General features: G+C 37.8%; 1 protein-coding gene across 6 annotated transcripts in view; it reads right to left on the bottom strand.

Annotated features, from left to right (window-relative positions):
• Window positions 1-4,770: 4,770 nt before the first annotated feature.
• The window catches only part of LOC106868009 (lysozyme), a 104,406-nt gene continuing 87,996 nt past the window's right edge, over window positions 4,771-21,180 (bottom strand). For all 6 annotated transcript variants that reach the window (XM_089347127.1, XM_089347124.1, XM_089347125.1 and 3 more), the window contains exon 5: window positions 4,771-5,205. In XM_089347127.1, coding sequence (XP_089203253.1) covers window positions 5,012-5,205 — 194 coding nt within the window. In that variant the 3' untranslated portion in view covers window positions 4,771-5,011. The remainder of the gene's footprint in view (window positions 5,206-21,180) is intronic.

The following is a 21,180-nucleotide window of genomic DNA, read 5'->3' on the forward strand; positions in this document are numbered from 1 at the left end:
TGTTTTGTTACTGAAGTTAGTTCTTCTTAATTCAACTTTTATGATTCCTATAAAATTGCAGATGATCCTGGATGTTTTACTATGAAAGTCTTTTTTGTTTTTCTGTTAGCCATTTTTTTGACACGATTAAGTCTTTCTTCAATTAATGTCTTATTGCCTTAGTGGTATTTTTTTGCTGTTGTTGACAATTGTACATGGATGTCTTTACTAGAAATCAGTAGGGATGCAACACAAAGATGGTGAAGTGGGTTGTGACACAAGGTCTACCTAATTTACCAAATGATTTGTAATCACTATCTGATGAAATTAGGATAAAGCTTTCTGCTAAGAAAGGCAGTTAGCTGAGTTGATAACTTTCTCCACATGAATTCATTTCCATGTAAAGCAACAATTTAACTTCATTCCATATCTTGCGATATCTTAGATGATAGGCAAAATTATAAATCAGTATTTCATAATTCATATATCATAAAACAATATAAACTGATTTTTAACTTAAAAATATCTAGCAGGTAATTAGATTTTTCTTCATATAAATGTATATTTAGAAAATACTAAATTTCACTTTTGTATTCAAATTTTAAACCAGCACCTAAGCTTTTGCAGTAATGAGTCAATAAATCATGGTGAATGTAATGAGATAACCCTACTGAAGCCTTCCTAGTCCTCAGTTATATGAATTGTAATTCATGAACCTAAGGACTGGTTTAAACAATATTAAATAAATTCACTGATTATCTTGTATGACATCAATAATTTAATGTAATTACCTGTTTTGATTATTGTGCCTTATATTAAAGTAAAAACCATTTATGGTTTGTGTGAAATTTGTTATTGTCTTAAATAACAAGTACTGGAAAAAAAATAAACATTTTCAGAAAAAAATATTTGGAATTGCTTTCTATTTTTAAAAATTATTATTGAGTGTTCATGACTGTGTGGTCAGATGTAATTTGTGTTCAGATTGAACATCTGTAGATTAATGCTAGTGGGAAAGTGTAGAGAAAGGATTTAAGAGGGATAGGATGAATTAGGCAATGTAATGAGTGCAAGGTTTGTGTGGAAGAGAGACAGGTGCATTGGGTGGAATTGGTATGCAGCTTGCTAGTTCAACAAACAGAAATCATAATAATAGACAAGACAGGTAGAAAGCAAAATGTGAGTAAATGGTCATAATGTGCTGCATGAGTGAATGTTTGCCAACCAGCTCCAGAGCTAATCTATGCAGTCTAGCATGTGTGTGTAGCAGTAGTATAATGTACATCATACTTATACTTTATAAAAGGTCAGCAACTGATGAGTGCTGAAGTATTATTTGAACCACAAAATGATGCTTCATCACTGAGATGCTGAGATATGTGGCTGCAGTTATGTGAGATGCAGTTTTAGATATGAAACTGAGTTATATGGCTGCAGTTTTAGATATGAAACTGAGAATCTGTGAAGTTAACATCAATAATAATTTTAAGGGTTTTAATCATGTTTGTGAATAGGATTGGTGTAGTGCTGTATGATTGTTTCTTTGGCGTGTGTAATGGTTGTGTCTTGATACAATTAAAAGGGACTGAATTGGCACAGCAGAATGTTGATCTCTGTTGATGGAAAAAGTTCAAGTTTGGTATAAAGTCCCTCAGATACATCTAGATGATGCTTATATGTAGAAAGTTGAAGAGGAATGAAAGGTGATCTCATTTGTAGATAATGTGTATTTTAAGATTGAAAGCGAGTTTATTTTTAATATACAGAAGGGTGAGTGTGAGAGACATAAGCAATCTGTAAGTGATAGAATGTGGGATAGAAAGAACTTTTGATGGGAGATCTAATCTGAAAGGTGGATAAATCACATAGGCAGACAAATTTACTTGAGATTCTTGAACCAGTCAAAAATGTTATTATCATACATTGTTTTCATCAAAATTCTTGAGGGTACTGTAGAAAATTTGAGGGCATTTGACTCTTGTTGCTAGGAGAGAGAATGATTACATAAGGGAAACAAATTATTATAAATGCTTCTGAAACTGATGATAGGAATAGATAGTAAAAGGCATTACTGTCTGATGCTCAAACAATTCTATTTTATCATTTCTCCACGACCATGAAAGGTAAGGTTGACTTCAGTGGCTATTGAGCTCAGACTGCAGATAGCCAGAACAAATAACACAATGCATTATTGCTTCAAACTCTAACAATTCAACTCAAGACATTGAAAGGATGAAAAATAATGTTGAGTTCAGCAGGAACTGAAGTACTTTTTCTGTTTTTATCAATTTCTTTTCTACTAGTCTTGGATTCTAAAAGCAGATATATTTGCATTGCATACTTGATGAAATAGTTAATGGAAATAATTTACTCTTTGCTTTTATGTGATTATCTGAAGATGGGTATAGAATAGAAAAGCTAATTTCAAGCATTCAAAATGAACAATTCCAAGTTTGGAACTCAGTGACCATACTATTTAATTGTTTTGGTATACTATTTTTTCTTGCTCCACCTTGTAAAGTATGATTGCAGTGATCAGATAAGTTTTTAACTACATTACTCAATATGTTCAACACAACAGTCAAATCACTCTCAATAAACTGCTTATTGGCTTGAAGTTTGAGATTTTTGGACTGCATTCCTCATAATGAATGCATAAGGGAACTATCTGAATACTGATAAAAGGATTCTATCATCTGCCTTCATACCACAGATATACTTAAGTTACTCAATACTAATAATAATCCAGTTCTATATTTAAGAGATGAGGAATTATGTACATTATTTACTTTTGACGGATATTTGTCTTTATCTTGTTTGTTGTTAATACAACATTTCAGCTTCATCAAGCCTTCATCAGGTGTCTTGGGGGAATTTCAAACCTGGGTTCTCATTCCTAAGGTGTATTTCGATGTTATTATTATTCTTATTCAGGTCACTGCTTGGAATCGAACTTGGAATCTTGGAGCTAGTAACCCATGCTCTTAATCACTGTCATATGCCCACAGGCTCGAAATTTCCCCAAGACACCTGATGAAGGCTGGCGAGTATATCAGCCAAAATGTTGTGTTAACAAGAAACAAGATGAGGACAAATATCCATCAAATGTAAATAATAATAATGTCTCTTCATCTCACATAAGAAAATGTTTTAAATTCAATATTAATTATTTTTCTCCCTCAAGCAGTATTTTCTAGTTCTAAGTGGATTTTTTCTATTAACCTTTCAGAGACTTACTGACTCCCATCTCTATTTTTTTTTATCACCTTTCTCCTATTTTCGTTACATTCCCTCAAATTGAAACTCATCATTACCCATGCCTCCATTCGTGTTCACCATTCACTGCTTTCACTTTTATCCTCGTTTCTACTGTCTGACACTCTTCATTCACATTTTTGCAAACCTACCTGTCCATTCAGCCATCTTTAATTCTCTGACTGTATTCTCTCTCTATCCACATTCTTGTACCTTGAAGATATGCCCTGATACCTCATTTCTGCCATCCTTTCTCCATTTCCTCCTAGGGTAGCCATGTATCCCTTCTACAGCAAGATACTGTTCCTGTCCCTCTTTCCTAATTTAGCCTCTCTACACCTAGCATAAAGCACTTCCCTCAATATTGCATCCCCACTTTGTGCAGAGGTTTTGTTTGTGAGTTACTTGGTGACCTCACTAGTGTTCATGCCATGAAAAAGTGTCTAATGCACTCCGTAATGTAGTTAGCATTAGGAAAGGCAGCCAGTTGAAGAAAAATTACCAAAACAGATGTTGGAGACCAATGCAGCTCTCAGACATTGGATCCTATCAAACCATCCGACTCATGCCTGCATGGAATATGGATGCTAAATGATGATGATGATGTTATTTCTGAGAAAATTGTCAGTTGGCATTTAATATCTATGATATTTTATGATCACAGATAATAAATAATTGGTTATCAGAGAACTAATATGAAGATTTTGTGATTCAATAAATTTACTGGAGTGGTTTCATGTTCTCTTCTGGCCAACGGAAGGATTTGAATGAAGCACTGCAAGTTTATCAACTACTTGTTTGTATTTCAACTTCTTTGGAATTTTTTTCTACTTAGTCTGAAGTGAAATGACCTCACTGATGATAGTATTCAGGGCTTCAATGACTGGTGTGAGGAAGGGAAGAAGTTATCCTTAGATGAAAATTTCAATTAAAAACATGCAATACAGTGGACACTGCTAAGAGCATCTAAGGAACAGCTTACATTGTTAAACCCAGATAATAGATTAAATCTACTATATAAAAATAGATGCATTCCCTTGATTGGGCTTCCATACAATATCCATCTGCCAAATTTCACCTGCAAAGTTTCTCAAAACAGCCATGCTTGCATCAATGCTCACAACATCAGGTTTCCTATTTTGAATTATGTCGACTCCTTAAATATAAAATAGCTTTACCAGGAATACTGTATTGCACTACTAATGGAATTTGGATTGTCAGCCACACAGTTAGTTACACACTTGGGTAAAGAAAACTTGTACAAAAATAATATTTACAGGATTCTTTTGAAAGCCATAACTGAATGCATCAGCATAGACAAACAAACATTTTAGGTTTTCTTTTGTTACTATTTTCCTTTTCTTTTTGAAAGGCCATCTTATAACTAGGTTATTCTCCTACCTAATTTTCTGCCAAGTAGACTAAGATAGTCAGCAGACCTGAACTACATACATACTGGATTTCTGAAGATAATCAAAATTATGCATTACAATCAATAATACAGCACCGCATTATACAATGTAATATGAACCTGTCTGTTTTGATTTGAGAGATTAGAATTTTATTGAATCATTACATATTTTTGCTTTTTATAGATAATATACAGTTTGTTTCTAATTTGCAAATTTCTTTACTTGGAAAGACCTGTTAGTTGATTTCATATAAATCAGCAAAATTACAAAAATTTTTCTTTAAGTGAAATTTTCACAAGATCAGGATGTCATTTGTTTAATTGAATGTATTTATTTGGTTTTAATTATACTGAAATTTCTTTTCATTAACTCTCTGAACATTTATTTACTCTCAGAGCAAATAGTAAAGTGTTTGGATTAGCACAACCTGATGGACCGCCAAAGTGCAACCGAGCAAAGTTAAGGCAATTTGGTTGAACACAGTTGTTAATATATTTATTCATGTAATTTTGGACGCACAAGGTAGAACAATATTTATCTTTTGTACATTGCTGCCAACCTGAAAAATATAACATGAAAAATATCTGTATTATCTTTTTTCTATTTTACTTTTGTAATATCTCTAGAATAGGTTTATTACAATGTGTAAAATATCTGGAACTATTATGGATCATGTTAGTGTGAGTTGTTCTGTAGCTGTTGGCATCCAACATTGCCATGTTCTTGTCAATCTTATTTCCCACTCCTATCTCTCAGGAAATTGTAACTTAGACACTATAAATTACTTTGTGAGAACTATTTTTTACAGAAATTTCTTTGATATTTCATTTTCAGAAGAAATGAAAAAGCATTTATCAATTACTAAGTCAAATAAAAAATAATTATTCCACACTTCTTAAACACATTGTACACTCAGAAAACTCATTATACGATAACTACTCATTTATAAGATAAGGCAAACTGAGAAATAAAGTTATATTTTTTGTTTGGTTTCAACTGGTGGAAGTGGCTCTTCCAGTGACTTTTGCTGGCCTCTGAGATCAGTAAAATTAATGTAGCTGCACTAGCTGCAAGAAAAACATGTGCAGAGAAATACTTCCTGAAGAACTAGCAGTAGTGATAGAGCAGGGTCAGGAAGTAGATACAATATAAATGACAAGAAGAAAAGAGACAAGTGAATTGGGGGTGAAGATGACATAAGGTCAACCATTTCCAAGAAGTGGATACCACTAAAGCAGCAGCTGAAAAGACAGAGAGAAGAGACAATACTTTTGTGTGCAACACCTTAGCCTCAAATCAGCCAAAAGTTTGTAAGTGAAATTTGATACTTGGAAAATGTGGGAACCCATCTTGTTTTTTGGGGTGGTAAACTTGATCCATTGCTGGATTCATCACTGCTATCTACCCTTATGCTGCTTCTGGTAGACCAGATTTCTGGTCTGAGTATAAATTCTTGTCTCAGAAGCCCTGAGAGGGGCTTATAGATGCTGATCTTATGACTAAAACATAAAAAAAAAATTCTGAGCATTTCTCTCTCATGCCTCTTCCCTATGGATCTGCTCAAGTAGAGTTGATCAGAGTTACTAAAAATTAAACTCAATAATTGCAACATTAATTGCACTAATGATCACAATGTAGCCCTGTTTTCATATGACTAACATCTTTTGTAATATTCTGTTCTGTTATTCAAGTCAAAAATTAATACTTTTCCATAATTCTATGTTAGCTTCAATATTCATTTGAAAAAAAACTAGCATCATTGTTTAGAAGTTTCTGTTGGGCTAATTGGTTTACCTCTTTTCGTTCAGCAAGAGTGATATGGGAGCATCTCTAACTGGTCTTTAAAGACTACTTGATTTTCCACAATGTTTTCCAAAATTGTGTGTGTGTGTGTATAACATCATCACTATCATCATATAATGTCCATGTTGCATATCCTATCAAACTGTTCAACCCATGCCAACATGGAAGATGTTGGCATGGGTTGGATGGTTTGACAGGATCTGATGAATCCAAGGATAGCATCATACTCCAATGTCTGCTTTGGCATCAATATCTATAAAAGAGAGGATGTTTGTGTGTGTGTGTGTGTACGTGAATGTGGTTTATGCACGTCCACAAATTAGCACGCATGTCACTCCAATTTTAGGAGAAGATTCAGAATGACCCTATGTGCATTTTAGTGAACTTTCTCTCTCAGAGGTACCCGCATATACCTGTAAAAATCGATAAACTTTTACCAATTTTGAAGTTTGTTGACATGGCGAAGTCAAATCTGTGCGTACGCGCGTGAAAGAGAGAGAGAGAGAGAAAGAAAGAAAGAAAGAAATAGTGTGTTTGTGACAGGGAGTGGGGGAGATACAGTGTTTGCTAGCGTCCAAAAAAAAAAAAATGAAAAAAGTGGGTAAGGCAGACAGAAATCAAAGCAAATTTTTCTAAGCAAGACAGAGTTTACTTTGCTAGCGTCTAAAAAAAAAAAAAAAAAAAAAGTGGAAAGGGAGGCAGAAAGCGTATTAGGAATGAAAATGTAGCTAAGACAGAGTAAGTGTAAAATGTAAAAGGCATTTTTTTTCTTAAACATGAGATATAGTTTAAAATATACGATGTTTTTGAAAGACACTATATTCTATAATGAGATTATATATACTTTCTCACACAGCAATTCAAATATATTTATTTTAAATCATTTATTTGTTTTAAATCGTTCATCTTTCTCCCACCTCTCACTCTCACACACACGCACATATACTACTTTGGGAGCGAAATAGTTTTGTTTATATTTCACAACTATGAAACAAAAATGTAACAATTTGTCAATCCCCCCCACAACCCGTTTTTCTGACCACAAAAAGGGTTTGGTAATTTTTCAGATTAACACCCGAACGATTTCCACTAGGGTGTTACGGTTAGGGTTAGGATTAGGGTTAAGGTCAGTGTTAGGGTTAGGGTTAGGATTAGGGTTAAGGTCAGGGTTAGGGTTAGGATTAGGGTTGGTGTTAGGGTTACGGTTTTAGGGTCAGGGTTAGGGTTAGGGTTTAGGATTAGAGTTAACCTAGAAGGGACAGGCCCCTTATTTTTTGGTTAAGGCTGTTGGTAAGTTTTCCTAAGTTACTCCAATTCACATCCCCAATGCAAACCTTCAGATCAACCTTTTCCTATGCAGATCTCTAATGCAACTTTAAAAAAAGAACAGTCAATGCGTGGAAATAACCAATAAACTGATTCCTTATGGGATTTCCCAATCAAATTGCCAGCAAACCATTTTCAGCCAAACCAATTTCAACGGATTTCGCTCAAATCTGATGTCCATGTTACTTATTTTGGTTTGAAATAAAGCACTTGATCACTTAATAATCCTAGCTTAATCTCGTGCAGTGCCGGGCTAAACTGCTAGTAGTTTCTATGGCTGAATGCTCTTTCTAAATGCCAACTACTTTACAGTGTGTACTGGGTGCTTTTTTCATGTCACCACCATTATTGAGGTCACCATGCAGCTTGCAAGTCTACAAAATCCAAGGAGGGAGTAGGGGGTCCATCCTTATGCTTAATGCAACTCACCACTTGGAAGGGGTTGGTGTAGGGTAAATTTTTGTTGTAGAGGAGCTACATAGTTACACAGATCTAGGGAAGAAAGTGAAAATGAATCAGTAGTAGCTACAAAGAGATAGATAGTGGTGATGAGTTGTCCAGGTGGCACATCAAGACACAAGGTGAGTAGAAATGAGTGGGAACAGAAAAACTAGGAGTGTGTATAGGTTAGGGTTTGCAAGAGTGTATGGAACTGGTGGCAAGAGACAGGGCAAATGAGAGAGAAGTAGGTAGCATCTGATTAGGGTGGGTTAAAGGGTGGATATGAGTGTGAAGATGGCCAGTAGTTCATGAGTTGGGAGAGATAGAGGGATGCTAACAACAGGATAGTAATGATGATACAGTTGACATAGAGAGGACAAGAGAGAGATAATGTGGTTGGATAGGCTACAAAGGAGGAGGAGAGAGAAAGAGAAAGGCTCTGTGCATGAGGTAAGATAAATTGGTGGCTTAGTAAGAGAAGAAGATAGGGAGGGATGACCAATGTAACATGTGAATGCAGAGAACAATATTAATGGATGATGAATGGCTAACAAGTGCAATGGCTCTGGATAGCAAAAAGAAAAGGCAGTTTCAGGAGATAGTGGTGAGCTGTGGTAGGAGAAATGTGAGGGAGAGGATTATCGAGAAAGGTGCCTGTTTGTGCATGCACACAACAAATACACATATAATATATACACACACACACACACAGTGCTTCCAGAAGTTAGTTTCACCACAATTGGTGGGTTTTCTCAAGAACCTTGTATCATCAAACAGCTCAGTCTTTTGCCATTTCTTCTGTGAGGCTTAGAGTTTTGAAGTCAACCTTCATCACTTCATCCCATGTCTTCCTAGGTCTTTCTCATTCACAGGCTCCAGTCACATTTAGTAATCAGCACTTCTTTATACAGCTGCCTGCAGCCTACAAATGTCCATAGCAGCATGGTCTTCTTTCTTGCACATTACATCTGATTCCTCTTATGCCCAGTTTTTCTGTCAGCATATTTATACTATGTTATTCACTGCACACTTACATTGCACATCCAATGGAGCATTCTTGCTTCATTTTTTCCAGTCTTATGTCCACTTTCACTTTGATGCAGCATTGTAATTTCCGTGCAAGCATTTGTCCTTCACTCTGTGGTAAAAAGACCTTGGTTACCAGCAGTGGTAGTAGCTCCTTGAGCTTTCTCCAACTTGTTCTTCGTCTGAGTACTATACTTTCAGAGCAACCACCTCTCTTGCTGATGACATCCAGGCAGCAAAAGCTATCAACTATTTCTAGTGAGTTATCTAGGTATTCAAGGAAGTCTATTTCCAGTATGTTCATAGAATGTACTACTCCAGTGCATCTATCATATTCGGAGATTACATTCTCTGCTACTCTGCCTGTGATTCCATTACATCTTTTGTGTGTTCATTGCTTACACTGAGTGCAGCGTATCAAGCAAACCGCTTCCCTGAAGATATCATGGTCCTTTCCTCTTCCCTACTTATTAAAATTTTCATCTTTGCTAATTTTATTTTAAGAACTCTCAATTTTAAATTTAGCTTCCATGCCTGGAATTTTCTCTCTAGTTCTCTTATAGATAAACTCAGCTATGAGAACTTGATTATCAGCATTTAGGAGTTCCCATAAATATCTAGTCTTAAATTTCTGTGTAATGGCCTGTAGGACTATGATGAATAGGAGAAGACAGAAAACTGAGCCTTCATAGGCTCCAATTCTCACACTAAATTCCTCACTGAAGTTGTTACTGACTTTTACTTTATTTACTGTCTTTACACATGACATGTACAGCCCTCATAAGCTATTCATCAACATCATGTTTCTTTTGAGATCACCAGACTTCTTTATGTGGTACCCTGTCAAATACCTTCTTGAGCTAGAAATAATGATTTACTCTTAGCTATGTATTCCTTCTGCAGTTGCCTCACCAGGAAGATTTCATCTATGGTAACTTTTCCAGACACAAAACCAAACTGCATCTCATCTAGGTCTATCTTGTCATGAATCACTTGTGTTATGACTTTCTCAGTGACCTTCATAATCTGATCCAGTAATTTAATTCCTCTATAACTGCTTCTCTCTAAGGTATCTCCTTTGCCTTTGCAGCAGTTTACAATGATACTGATACACCAGTCATTAGGTATGATTCCTAGTATAACTTGATGATAATCATGTACTCTACCTCACCAGATATTTTGAGCATCTCCATAATTACACCTGATAGATCTGCAGATTTACCCTTACTTCATGTCCTTAATCCCTTTATCTACTATGCAGCTGTCAACTTGAATTGCTGGTCCCACTGTAGGTTCAGCACAAAGTAATCCCTCTTTAGCTCATTCATTCCCCCCATTCAATAGCCTCTCATATATATATATATCAGGCTGAGTAAAAAGTAAGCAACGTTTTGAAACATGAAATTCATCATAATATATTTCAACAATGCAAAAATTATATTCATCAAAGTAAGTACCATTACAATCAACACATTTTTGCCAATCAGTTACAAGTAACATAAAAATCTGGAGTTCTGGAACTCTTTGAATGCACTTTCAGCATTGGTTTGATTTTTGAACTCCTTCTCTCTCAGGAAACCATCAAGGTGCTTGAAAAAGTGGTAGTCAGTAGGAGAAAGGTCTGGGGGATAAGCTGGATGGGGAAGAACTTTGTAAGCCAAGTTCACTCAACTTCTGGAGCATCATTAGTGACATGCGTGGTAGAGCATTGTTATGAAGAATGATTCATCCTCTTCTGTTGACCAGTCTGGGATGGAGGAGTAGCAGTTTTTCATTCATTTTGGCAATTTCATGGCAATATGTTTCTGCAGTAATGGTTTTTCCGGGTTTTAAGAAGTTATTGTGGGTGAGTCCAGCAGTACATCACCAAACAATCACCATAACCTTTTTTCTGAAGAGCTCAGGTTTAGGAAAGGATTTCGGTGCTTCATTTTGGTCCAAGCACTGAGAAGAACGTTTTTTTTATTATTGTACATTTTCCACTTTTCATTGCAAGTTACAATACGGTTGAGAAATGGATTGCTCTCATTACATAGAAGAAGCAACAAGCAAATTTCATATCTGTGCATTTTCTGATTTTCATTCAAATCATGTGGTACACATTTGTTCTGCTTTTTTGATTTTCCAATCACATACAAATGGTTGCAGGCAGTTTTCTGGCTAACTTAAAGTTCTTTTGCCAGTTCTCGAGTGGTTTTTATATGGTACTTTCTCAGTGATAGTCTTTGATTGACTGTCATTGATGACAGATGGGCGTCCACTACACTCACGAACTTCAAGGCTCAGGTCTCCACTGCAAAATTATTTAAACCATTTTCAACAAACTTTTCATTGATATCACAAGCAGTTTCAGCTGCTTTACATCCTTTTTTGAAGTTGAATAGCAAAAACTGCTCGAATATCACACTTTGACAGTTCCATTTCAGATGATTGTAAAAACGTTGAAAGCAGTATCAATGTTAATTTATTGATGCATTTGGGCAAGTCCATGTCTATATTATCAGATAATTGCAAAAAATGTTTAAGAAAAATTCAAAACTCGACAAAAATCCATATAAATTCTTCATGGTTCAAAATGTTGCTTACTTTTTACTCAACTTGATATCTATACTATAATGGAGAAAGCTGCTTATCAATTAAGTATGTAACAATTAAAGTACCAGAAGAAAGCAATATTAAAAGCTTTACCATCTGGAAATATTTTTATAAATTCATCTTCTAAGAAATTGTCTATAATTTTGAATGGATGAGGATAGCTGTGTGAAAAAGTGCCACACCCTAGTGGTTGAGGGAACCTGTGGAAGAGGTAGACCCAGGAAGACCTGCGATGAGGTGGTGAAGCACAACATTCGAACATTAGGCTTCGCTGAGGCATTGACTTGTGACCGAGACTTTTGGAAATATGCTGTGCGTGAGAAGACCTGGCAAGCCAAGTGAGACCATAATCCGAAGCCACTGCCAGGGGTGTAGCCAGCCCACTTATGTGTACCTTTCCTTCATTGGACACTAAACTCCACTTGCAAAGACCTGTTGAGGCAAGTGAAATCGAAATTGAACCAAATTCGATGACTGGTACCCATGCCAACTTCTCCTTCATTGGACACTAAATTCGGCTTGCAAAGACTTGGGGCAAATGAAATCGAAATTGTGATAGCACCTGTACCAGTGGAGCGCTAAGAGCACCGTCTGAGCATGATCATTGCCAGAGCAGCTGTCTGGCTTCTGTGCCAGTGGCATGTAAATAGCACCATTTGAGCGTGATCATTTCCAGCGTCGCCTCACTGGCACTTGTGTCAGTGGCACGTGAAAAGAAAAATTTGAGCGAGGTCATTGCCAGTGCCGCTGGACTGGCTCCTGTGCAGGTGGCATGTAAAATACACTATTTTGAGCATGGCCATTGCCAGTACTGCCTGACTAGCCTTTGTGCCGGTGGCACATAAAAGCACCCACTATACTCTCGGAGTAGTTGGCGTTAGGAAGGGCATCCAGCTGTAGAAACACTGCCAAATCAGATTGGAGCCTGGTGTAGCCATCTGGTTTCACCAGTCCTCAGTCAAATCGTCCAACCCATGCTAGCATGGAAGGTGGATGTTAAATGATGATGATGATGATGGTTTGATTTCTGAAGTTTATTGAATTTTTTAACTTCAAATTCTTGCAAATTTAAATATTCATTGCATTCACTGCATTCAATTCTTCATAGATTTAAATATTCATCGCATTCACTGTGGAGTAGATTTTAATGTTTAATAATAAACACTATTAATTCGTTGCAGGCAACATTTTACGTTTTTATTTGCAACAGTCTCTCATTCTCACTCGCCTCTATTTTCATTAATGATAATTTGATAATAGCTACATAACTTTGATACAAGACACAATTTCAAGAATATTATCAGTTCCGGAGTTTGTTAAATGAATACTTTTGATAAAATGAAAATTCTTTAATATACTGGTGTAATTTTAAAGTGATTTTGTGTTGAATGAATTCCTGCTATTACATAAAATAGCTATATAACTTTGATACAAGGCACAATTTCCAGAATATTATCAGTTTCCAGAATTTGTTAAATGAATATTTATGATAAAATGAAAATTCTTTAATATACTGGTATAATTTTTTGTTTTTTAAATGAAGTGATTTTGTTGATATGGCTACTTGGAATGCTATAAGCCTTACAATAATAACTATAAGATTGTTTTTAACGAGCTTTCATTTATATATAAGGCACAATGGCAGAAAGAAAAACAGGCAACTGAATCAGATGAAACCAGGGCAAAGCGACTGAAACACATTCCTGAATATGCACAGAGATGTAGATATGATTCTGTTTCCGCTACACATGACCGTCTGGTTAGGTTATCTTGAGAGGAGAATATTCTATTTCAAAATAATGGTGTCAGGTCACAAGTTGTTGATGCAACTCTAAAGAGATCTTTTCTTTGCAATCATGTAGAAGTAGTGGAGTTGACAACCAATCTAAGATTTCTTACATAGGGTCATTCTGATGAAAGAAAGTTCGCTAGTTAACTTCTTGATGTAGGAAATGGTAACTTTTCTGTTGAACAAAACCTAGGTGAATTCAAAATCAAACTACCCAATGACCCTTGCCTTGAAAGTGGTATTCTTTCAGATCTATGTGGTTCTGTATATGCTGACCTCAAAAATAAATTCTCAGACCCTGCAGAACCGTTGTTACAAATGAAGTAGCACAATTTGTGAATGATTTTCTGTTGACCAGGATCCCTGGTGAGCTAAAAATATACAGAAGCTCAAATACAGTTGATAATGAAACTCTGTACCCAATCGAGTTCATCAACAAACTTACACCATCAGGGTTTCCACCACACATTCTCAAACTGAAGAAAAACCAATGCATAATGCTTCTGAGAAATTTAGATGCTACTAACGGACATTACAATGGCACACACTACATTATTGCCAGTTTACATGATCATGTTATTGGGGCTGAGGTTGCTTCAGGTCCTTATGCAGGATCAACTCTAATCCCAACACAGTATGTATCTCAAGAAATGGAATTTCCATTTATTTTTATGCGCAAACAATTTCCTGTCAAGCTAGCTTTTGCCTTGATGTGTAACAAGGCACAGGGACAGACTTTTGAACAAATTGGTATATATCTTCTGACACAATTCTTCTCACATGGTCGGCTGTATGTTGCATTTTCTAAAGTTCGAAAGAAGGTTAATGTAAAAATATTGGCTGAGAGAAATGGAAACAGTATGATTACTGACAATTGTGTCGACAAGGAGATGCTACTTTAAAGCAAAATATGCTTTCTAGCAAGTTTCAGCAAATAGAATTAACATGTAAATTATATGTAAAGTAACATTTATTTGTGTGGAATTAAATTGTTTTGGCATATTTCAACACATGCCGAATGAATGATATTGTTATATTAAATTTGAGTATATTTGAAAATGTAAGGAAACGTCATTCTCATGTGTTCTCACAGCACCAGACTTTTGTGTGTGTGAGCGTGTGTATCCCTCCCTTCCTCCTCCCCCTCCTTATCTATCTATCTATCCACCCACCCACCCACCCACAGACCACACCCACCCACCCATCCACCTACCTACCTACCCACCCATATGTATGTATGTGAATGGATTGTTGACAGATTGGCTCCTCGTAAGTTTGATTTATTTGTATACAAAGAACTGTTTGTTTTTAAACACTTTTTGTCAAAGAGGGTGTTTAACATCTGCTTTGATCTAAGCAAATCTTTTAATAGGAAATTCACCCCTTCAGGGTGAATTTTCAAAACTTAAAATTTTCTTGGGCATTTTTTTTTGTCATTTTCACTTAGAAAATGACTAAATCTAATGAAGAAGCCGGTGTTCCTCTTATTAACTTCCTCTGCCACTGAAGCTGAAAGTAGGGGAAGCTGAAAAGAACGTCATTTCACTTGCTCACACACCCACACACAATTGAATGATCCACACGCACACAAGAATGCCAGTCTGGCCATAGAATATATGAACAAGGTGAAGACAACATTTATTTGTACAAACATTACCTCCACCACCACCAACAGCAACAACACAAACAGTCAAAGTAACTTTGCTTCAGTTTTGAGGCAAAGAAAATGAATTGTTTCTTTCACACATCAACAGTTAATGGAAACAAGGCACCTTTTATCTAAGGAGGGGAACACAATAAACCTAAACACACTGCATCACATTTTAGGAAACATTAACAAGAAAACTTGAAAACATGAATCAGCAAATAACTGAAAAATGTTTAAGGCTCATATGAGCACATAAAAAATACATTATAAGGGGCAAAAGATTTGCCACAGTCAAAGTCAGGTTTGACTCAGAAGAGCAAACCAAAGTTTTTTCTACTGAATCACTTCAGTCTGAAGAAAAACATCTTGGAGATTGCCATCCTAGATCAAAGGAACTGGATAGGCCAGTCTTTCAAGATCTTGGTCCAAGTAGATCAAGAAACAATTGAAAATATTGTAGATTTAATAAAACTGCCAGATGGTACCAATCTACATTTCGTTGTTGAAGGCAGAAAACTATGCAGTTACCTCTATAGCAGCAAAAATCACCTAAAAGTTGGTTGCCCAGTATACAAGGAGCAACAGCAACAAAAACAAGAAGGAGAAGAAAAACAAAAACAACCACAACAATAAGAAAACTAAAAAGCAAAGAAAAAATCAGCACTGAAACCCACACCACCATATGCACAGCTGATAAAAGAACTTAACCAAGAAATGAAAGAGCATCAGCAACCAACAAGCCAGCCCAACCAAACAATACCACCATCAGTGCCACTAAGAACAGAAACAACACCATCACCATCACTACCAACAACAACAACTCTAGAAACACCAAACGAAAAAGAGAAAAACAAAAGGACTCATACCCCACCCACAAAAACCCATACACCACATTCCAACTGTCACCAACCAACACCAACAACAAAATCAACATAAACACACTCAGAAATAGACCCCAATACCCTTCCCTTCCCACTTTCTGATTCCTCTGGCATGTCATCAGATGAAGACAACACAGAGGAATGGCAAGTGGCCACAGGGGGAAGGAGAAAAAGGTGGGAAAAAGAATAGAGAAGCAAACAAACAAAGCAGGGAGGTTTACCACTCCTGAAACCAAAACACCCGCAGAAAACAAAAGCATTAACATAAACACACAAACACCAAATGGCCCCATAATGTTGACAGCTATAATCACTAACAATTCAGACTTAATGCAAAGACCAACATAATAAAAAACAATGCCAAAACTAATAATCACCACCACAGCACATTAAAATCATACATGTCACACAAAACACACAACACACTGAAATCTCTCTACCCAGATGCAGCAGGGAGATTTCAAAAATACCTATCCCAAAAAATTATATAAAAACCTTCTGAGAGAAGATTGTGAGGTGAAGGACAAGCAACTTTTGAATAGTGACTCTCTCTCATTCTTTTCAACTTCCTTTCACGTGTAAAGCACAACTTTCAATAGGAACATGCTTAGAATTGGTTGTATAAATGTGCGTGGCTTGGGATCACCTTGGAAACAAAGCTACCTGTTAAATGACATCAAGTCACAGAATGTGCATATCATAGCCATCAGTGAGACCAAACTCCACAACCCATGGGACCTCCAGCACATGTTCGGCGGACAATTCGACATTTATTTTTCTCCGTGTCTGCCAAGAATGGGCGGAGGTGGTACTGCGGTGCTTTTTTGGAAGAGTCTGAACCTCAAAGTAAGAGCAATATTCCTAGACCTGGAGAGTAAGCTGGTCGTCTTGGATGTTGATGGCAGTAATGGGTATGCTTTTCAACTGATAACAGTTTATGCACCATCCTTTTAGCCAGATTTCTTTCGACGTCTAGAGGTTTTCCTGAGAACGTCTCGACCTTTACTTTTAACGGGAGATTGGAACGCTACCTTGGAAACGCATCTAGACTATGTGGGTGGAGATAGGAATAGGAGGGGATATAAATGCCTCAAAGACCTGCTCAGACATTTTTGGCTGTCTGACAGGTACCGACTGGACCACCCGAATGTGCCAATGTGAACATGGAGCAACCGCATCAGGTCGTCCAGATTGTATTTAGATAGAGTATTCTGTAGGACAGTGGATAGCGATAGTGTAGGTTGCCCACAATTTCATGTCATCTACACAGATTACAAATTTATGACTTGTACACTTGACTTAGATGAGAGTCATAGGCAGGGTCCCGGTTACTGGAAGCTGAACACATTGTTCACAGTGTGCCAGGCTTACAGGGACCGGATTAGTACATTAGTTAAGAGGGCATTGACAGGTGCCATTGTCAACAATAAATGGTGGTATGCCCTAAAGAAAGCAATTAAAGCAGAATTGGTTAAGTATAGTAAGGCTCTAGCGATAGATGGAAATAGAATAGAGGGAGACCTAGTTAAGAAATTAGAAGAGGCACATAGAAGTGGCATTACGTCCAACATGCTGGCAGCAAGGTTGACCCTCGACCAACACTTTAATACCAAATATGAAGGATGCTCTAAGGAATGAAGGAGTTGGAGCTGCCCAAGAGGCCTGAGTGGCGGAGTCTCAATGAGGCAACAAAACCGCCATTAGGTCTGACAAATGAACATGGGTGCGAATTACTTGAGCCTGAAAGGATGTGTAAGGCCTTTCAACAGCACTTTACCCGACTGTTCGGGACAACTGGTCGGTTAGAACACAGGGTGAACTTTAGTGCCTACCTGCATGGCCTGCTATGACTCTCGGCAAGAGAGGTGGAGTGTTGTGAAAGACCCATCACAGCCGCAGACGTATGGGATGCGATAGCAGGCTGTGCGGGAGACAAGTTGCCAGGCTTGGATGGTATGCCAGACTTGTTTGGAGGTGTCTTGGCAGCAAAACAGGAGTATCTCCTGTTTTGCGAAGCGAGGAGCGGTGGCACTGCTAAAGAAAGATCCAAGCAAGGGGAACGTCATAGATAACGTCAGGTCCATCACTCTGTTCAACACCGATTTGAAGATTTTGGCCAAGGTGCTAGCTGAGAGGTTGGCGCTTGTCATTAAGAAACTAGTTGACAAGGCACAAACATGCGCTGTACCGGGCAGAAGTATCCATGACAACCTCCATCTGATGCACTACATCATAGACAGGGTAGTTAAGGAACCTTATACAGCAGCATCTGCTCGGTAGTTCGCGTAAATGATCATCTGTCCAGCTCTTTTAACATCATGCATTCAGTCCATCAAGGATACCCCCTCTTGCTGCTTCTATACATATTGGCTCTAGAGCCACTACTGTGGAAGCTGGCGAACCTGAAGGGCATCCCACAAGAACTGGGATGTGAGAGGAGCGTGTGTGCATATGAGGATGACATCACCCTCATAGTGTTGAGCCACAGGCATATTGAAATGGTTGGCGAGACTCTAAAAGAATATGAAGCAGGAACAGGAGCGAAAATTAACCTGGAAAAGTCAGTGGGCTAGTGGCTCGGCACCTGGAGAAGGAAGCCCATGTCATCCAACAGTGTCTCCACCATGGGATGCTGGACTGACGGACTGGTTAAATTGTTTGGGACTGGTTAAATTGCTGAATCAGATTGGACCTCCAAATGGAGAAGAACTGGGATGAGATAATGAGTAGGGTGGCCACTGTCACCCAGCAATGGCCCGAGAAGAAGCTATCCCTAAAAAGTTGGGTGGAGGTGGCAAACGCATACATTGCATCCATCATCTATTACTGTCTGACCGTCGTGCCTTGTCCCGACCCTACCATCACCAAACTGGAATGCATAGTCTTCCGCTTTTTGTGGAAGGGATGCATTCTGATGGTTAGGGGATCCATTTGCTGTCAACACCTGCTAAATGGAGGGCTGGGCATGCCGTGGTTGATGATGCACAGACATGCACTGAGACCATGATATCTCCAGCACTTCATAGACAATGGTGAACAGGTGTGGTCGCTATTTGTGAGGTGTGCTTTCCTGCAGCTCGTCTCCTTGGCTGAACTGCAATCATGGATCAAGCAGAAACTGAGGCTTGGCAAATGGCGCCTTGCTCTCAAGCAACTCTGTCGTCCAGGACCAAACTTGTGTGACTTCAATTCCATGAAGGCATCCTATGGAGGATTAGTGGAGGTGGGGTGCGACAACGTTCTCTGGGAGAATCTGGGTGTTGTTGACACCTGACCCGCCTATTCAGGACAAACTTTTGGGCCGGGACCTATGGACAATCACCAGAGATCCCTAGCCTGGCAGTGCTATTGGGAAGCATTGCCTGTTCGGGATAAGCTCTACAGGCACGGTTCAAGACAAACTGGACCGATTTGCCCGAGATGCAGTCAGAGCGACAAAACCTCTCTGCATGCACTCATGCAGTGTCCAACCATTTCAGACCTGTGGGCTTATGTTGAACAGCTGCTGTCACACGCGAGACGATTTTGGTTATCAGCCAAGTCTATCGTGAAAATTGCACCGCCACCTTCCTTTAACCGGGAAGGCAAGGCAGTTTTCCTTGTACTGGTGACTATGGTGAAAGAATGCGTGTGGTGGTTTAGAGACAAACACTTTCCTCTCTGGCCAATCAACTTTTTGAAGTATTACTTGAAAAGGAAGGTGAGAATAGAGAGGTAAGTTTTGTCTCATGAAAGATTCAATGAAAGGTAGGTGAATGTAGCAAAGGTGGCACGCGTGAATGATGAAACCACTTTGAGGATGATCCTGTAAATCCAAGAGAGAGAGAGAGAGAGAGAGAGTGCTTTGCTCTCATGTTTTTTCTTTCCCTGCCCGAGGTTACTGTGGTTTTTTTCACAGGATTTTCTTTCCACGGATAAACGTCATCTGTTTTACATTTTTACTCCACATTATTATTTTGCTGTTTACACGTCACAAATTCTTTTGATCAGAATTTTTTCTCTTTTATTCTTTTCCTCTTTCTTTCTTTCTTTCGAAAAGAAAAACTCTACATTGTATTGTCCCCTCTGTGTTCGACCCTGTGTGGCTAATTAAAGAAATCTATCTATCTATCTATATATCTGTCTGTCTAAGTTCTACCAACAATTAATAAATATATATAACAGATTGACTCTTTAAGAAAGAGATATTATGACTTATAAAATAATGAAAGCAATATTTACTAAGCAAAGAAATAATTAGATGTAAAATATCATAAACATTATTAGAATTGAGAATCAAATGTGGAAATAATATTATTGAGTGGCTAGCAGAAAACCGCCCGGAGGGCAGTCTTTCTGCTAGTGTATATATATATATATATATATATATGTATATGTGTGTGTATATGTATCATACATACATATATAATGTAGTTGTTGGTTATGGGTGGTCAGAAAGTTACCATTGGTTTCATGTCTAATATTGCTTTTAGCAATATAGGTGACCCATCAGCCCTGCTGAACAGGGGCATATAACCTCATTACTAATGGAGATAAGGGTACAATCCTACTCAACAAAGTTGTGGAAAAAAACCCTGAAATGAAATTCATCGAAATGAAAACCTCTTCTGGGTGAGATGGAATTATCTCCCTTTGACCCATTTTAGTTGTGTCCAAAAGTGTCAGCATCTATACATACATACATACATATATATATAGCCCTCAGTCCCCTTTTATTCATCATAGTCCTCCAGGCAATAACAGAGGAATTCAAGACGAGCTGTCCCTGGGAGTTCCTCTATGCTGATGATCTAGCCCTCATAGCAGAATCACTACCAGAACTAGAAAAAAAATTCAGGTGTGGAAGCAAGGTTTAGAATCAAAAGGCCTTAGAGTCAATGTAGCAAAGACCAGAGTTCTAGTAAGTAGGAAGGCGAACACATCACACACCCCCTAAGGTAGGTGGCTCTGCTTGATGTGTAGACAAGGTGTAGGTAGAAACTCCATACGATGTACCCAGTGTAAGCTATGGACACATAAGAGGTG

Source organism: Octopus bimaculoides, chromosome 2, assembly GCF_046866305.1.
Source record: "Octopus bimaculoides isolate indiv1 chromosome 2, ASM4686630v1, whole genome shotgun sequence".
Classification (NCBI taxonomy): domain Eukaryota; kingdom Metazoa; phylum Mollusca; class Cephalopoda; order Octopoda; family Octopodidae; genus Octopus; species Octopus bimaculoides.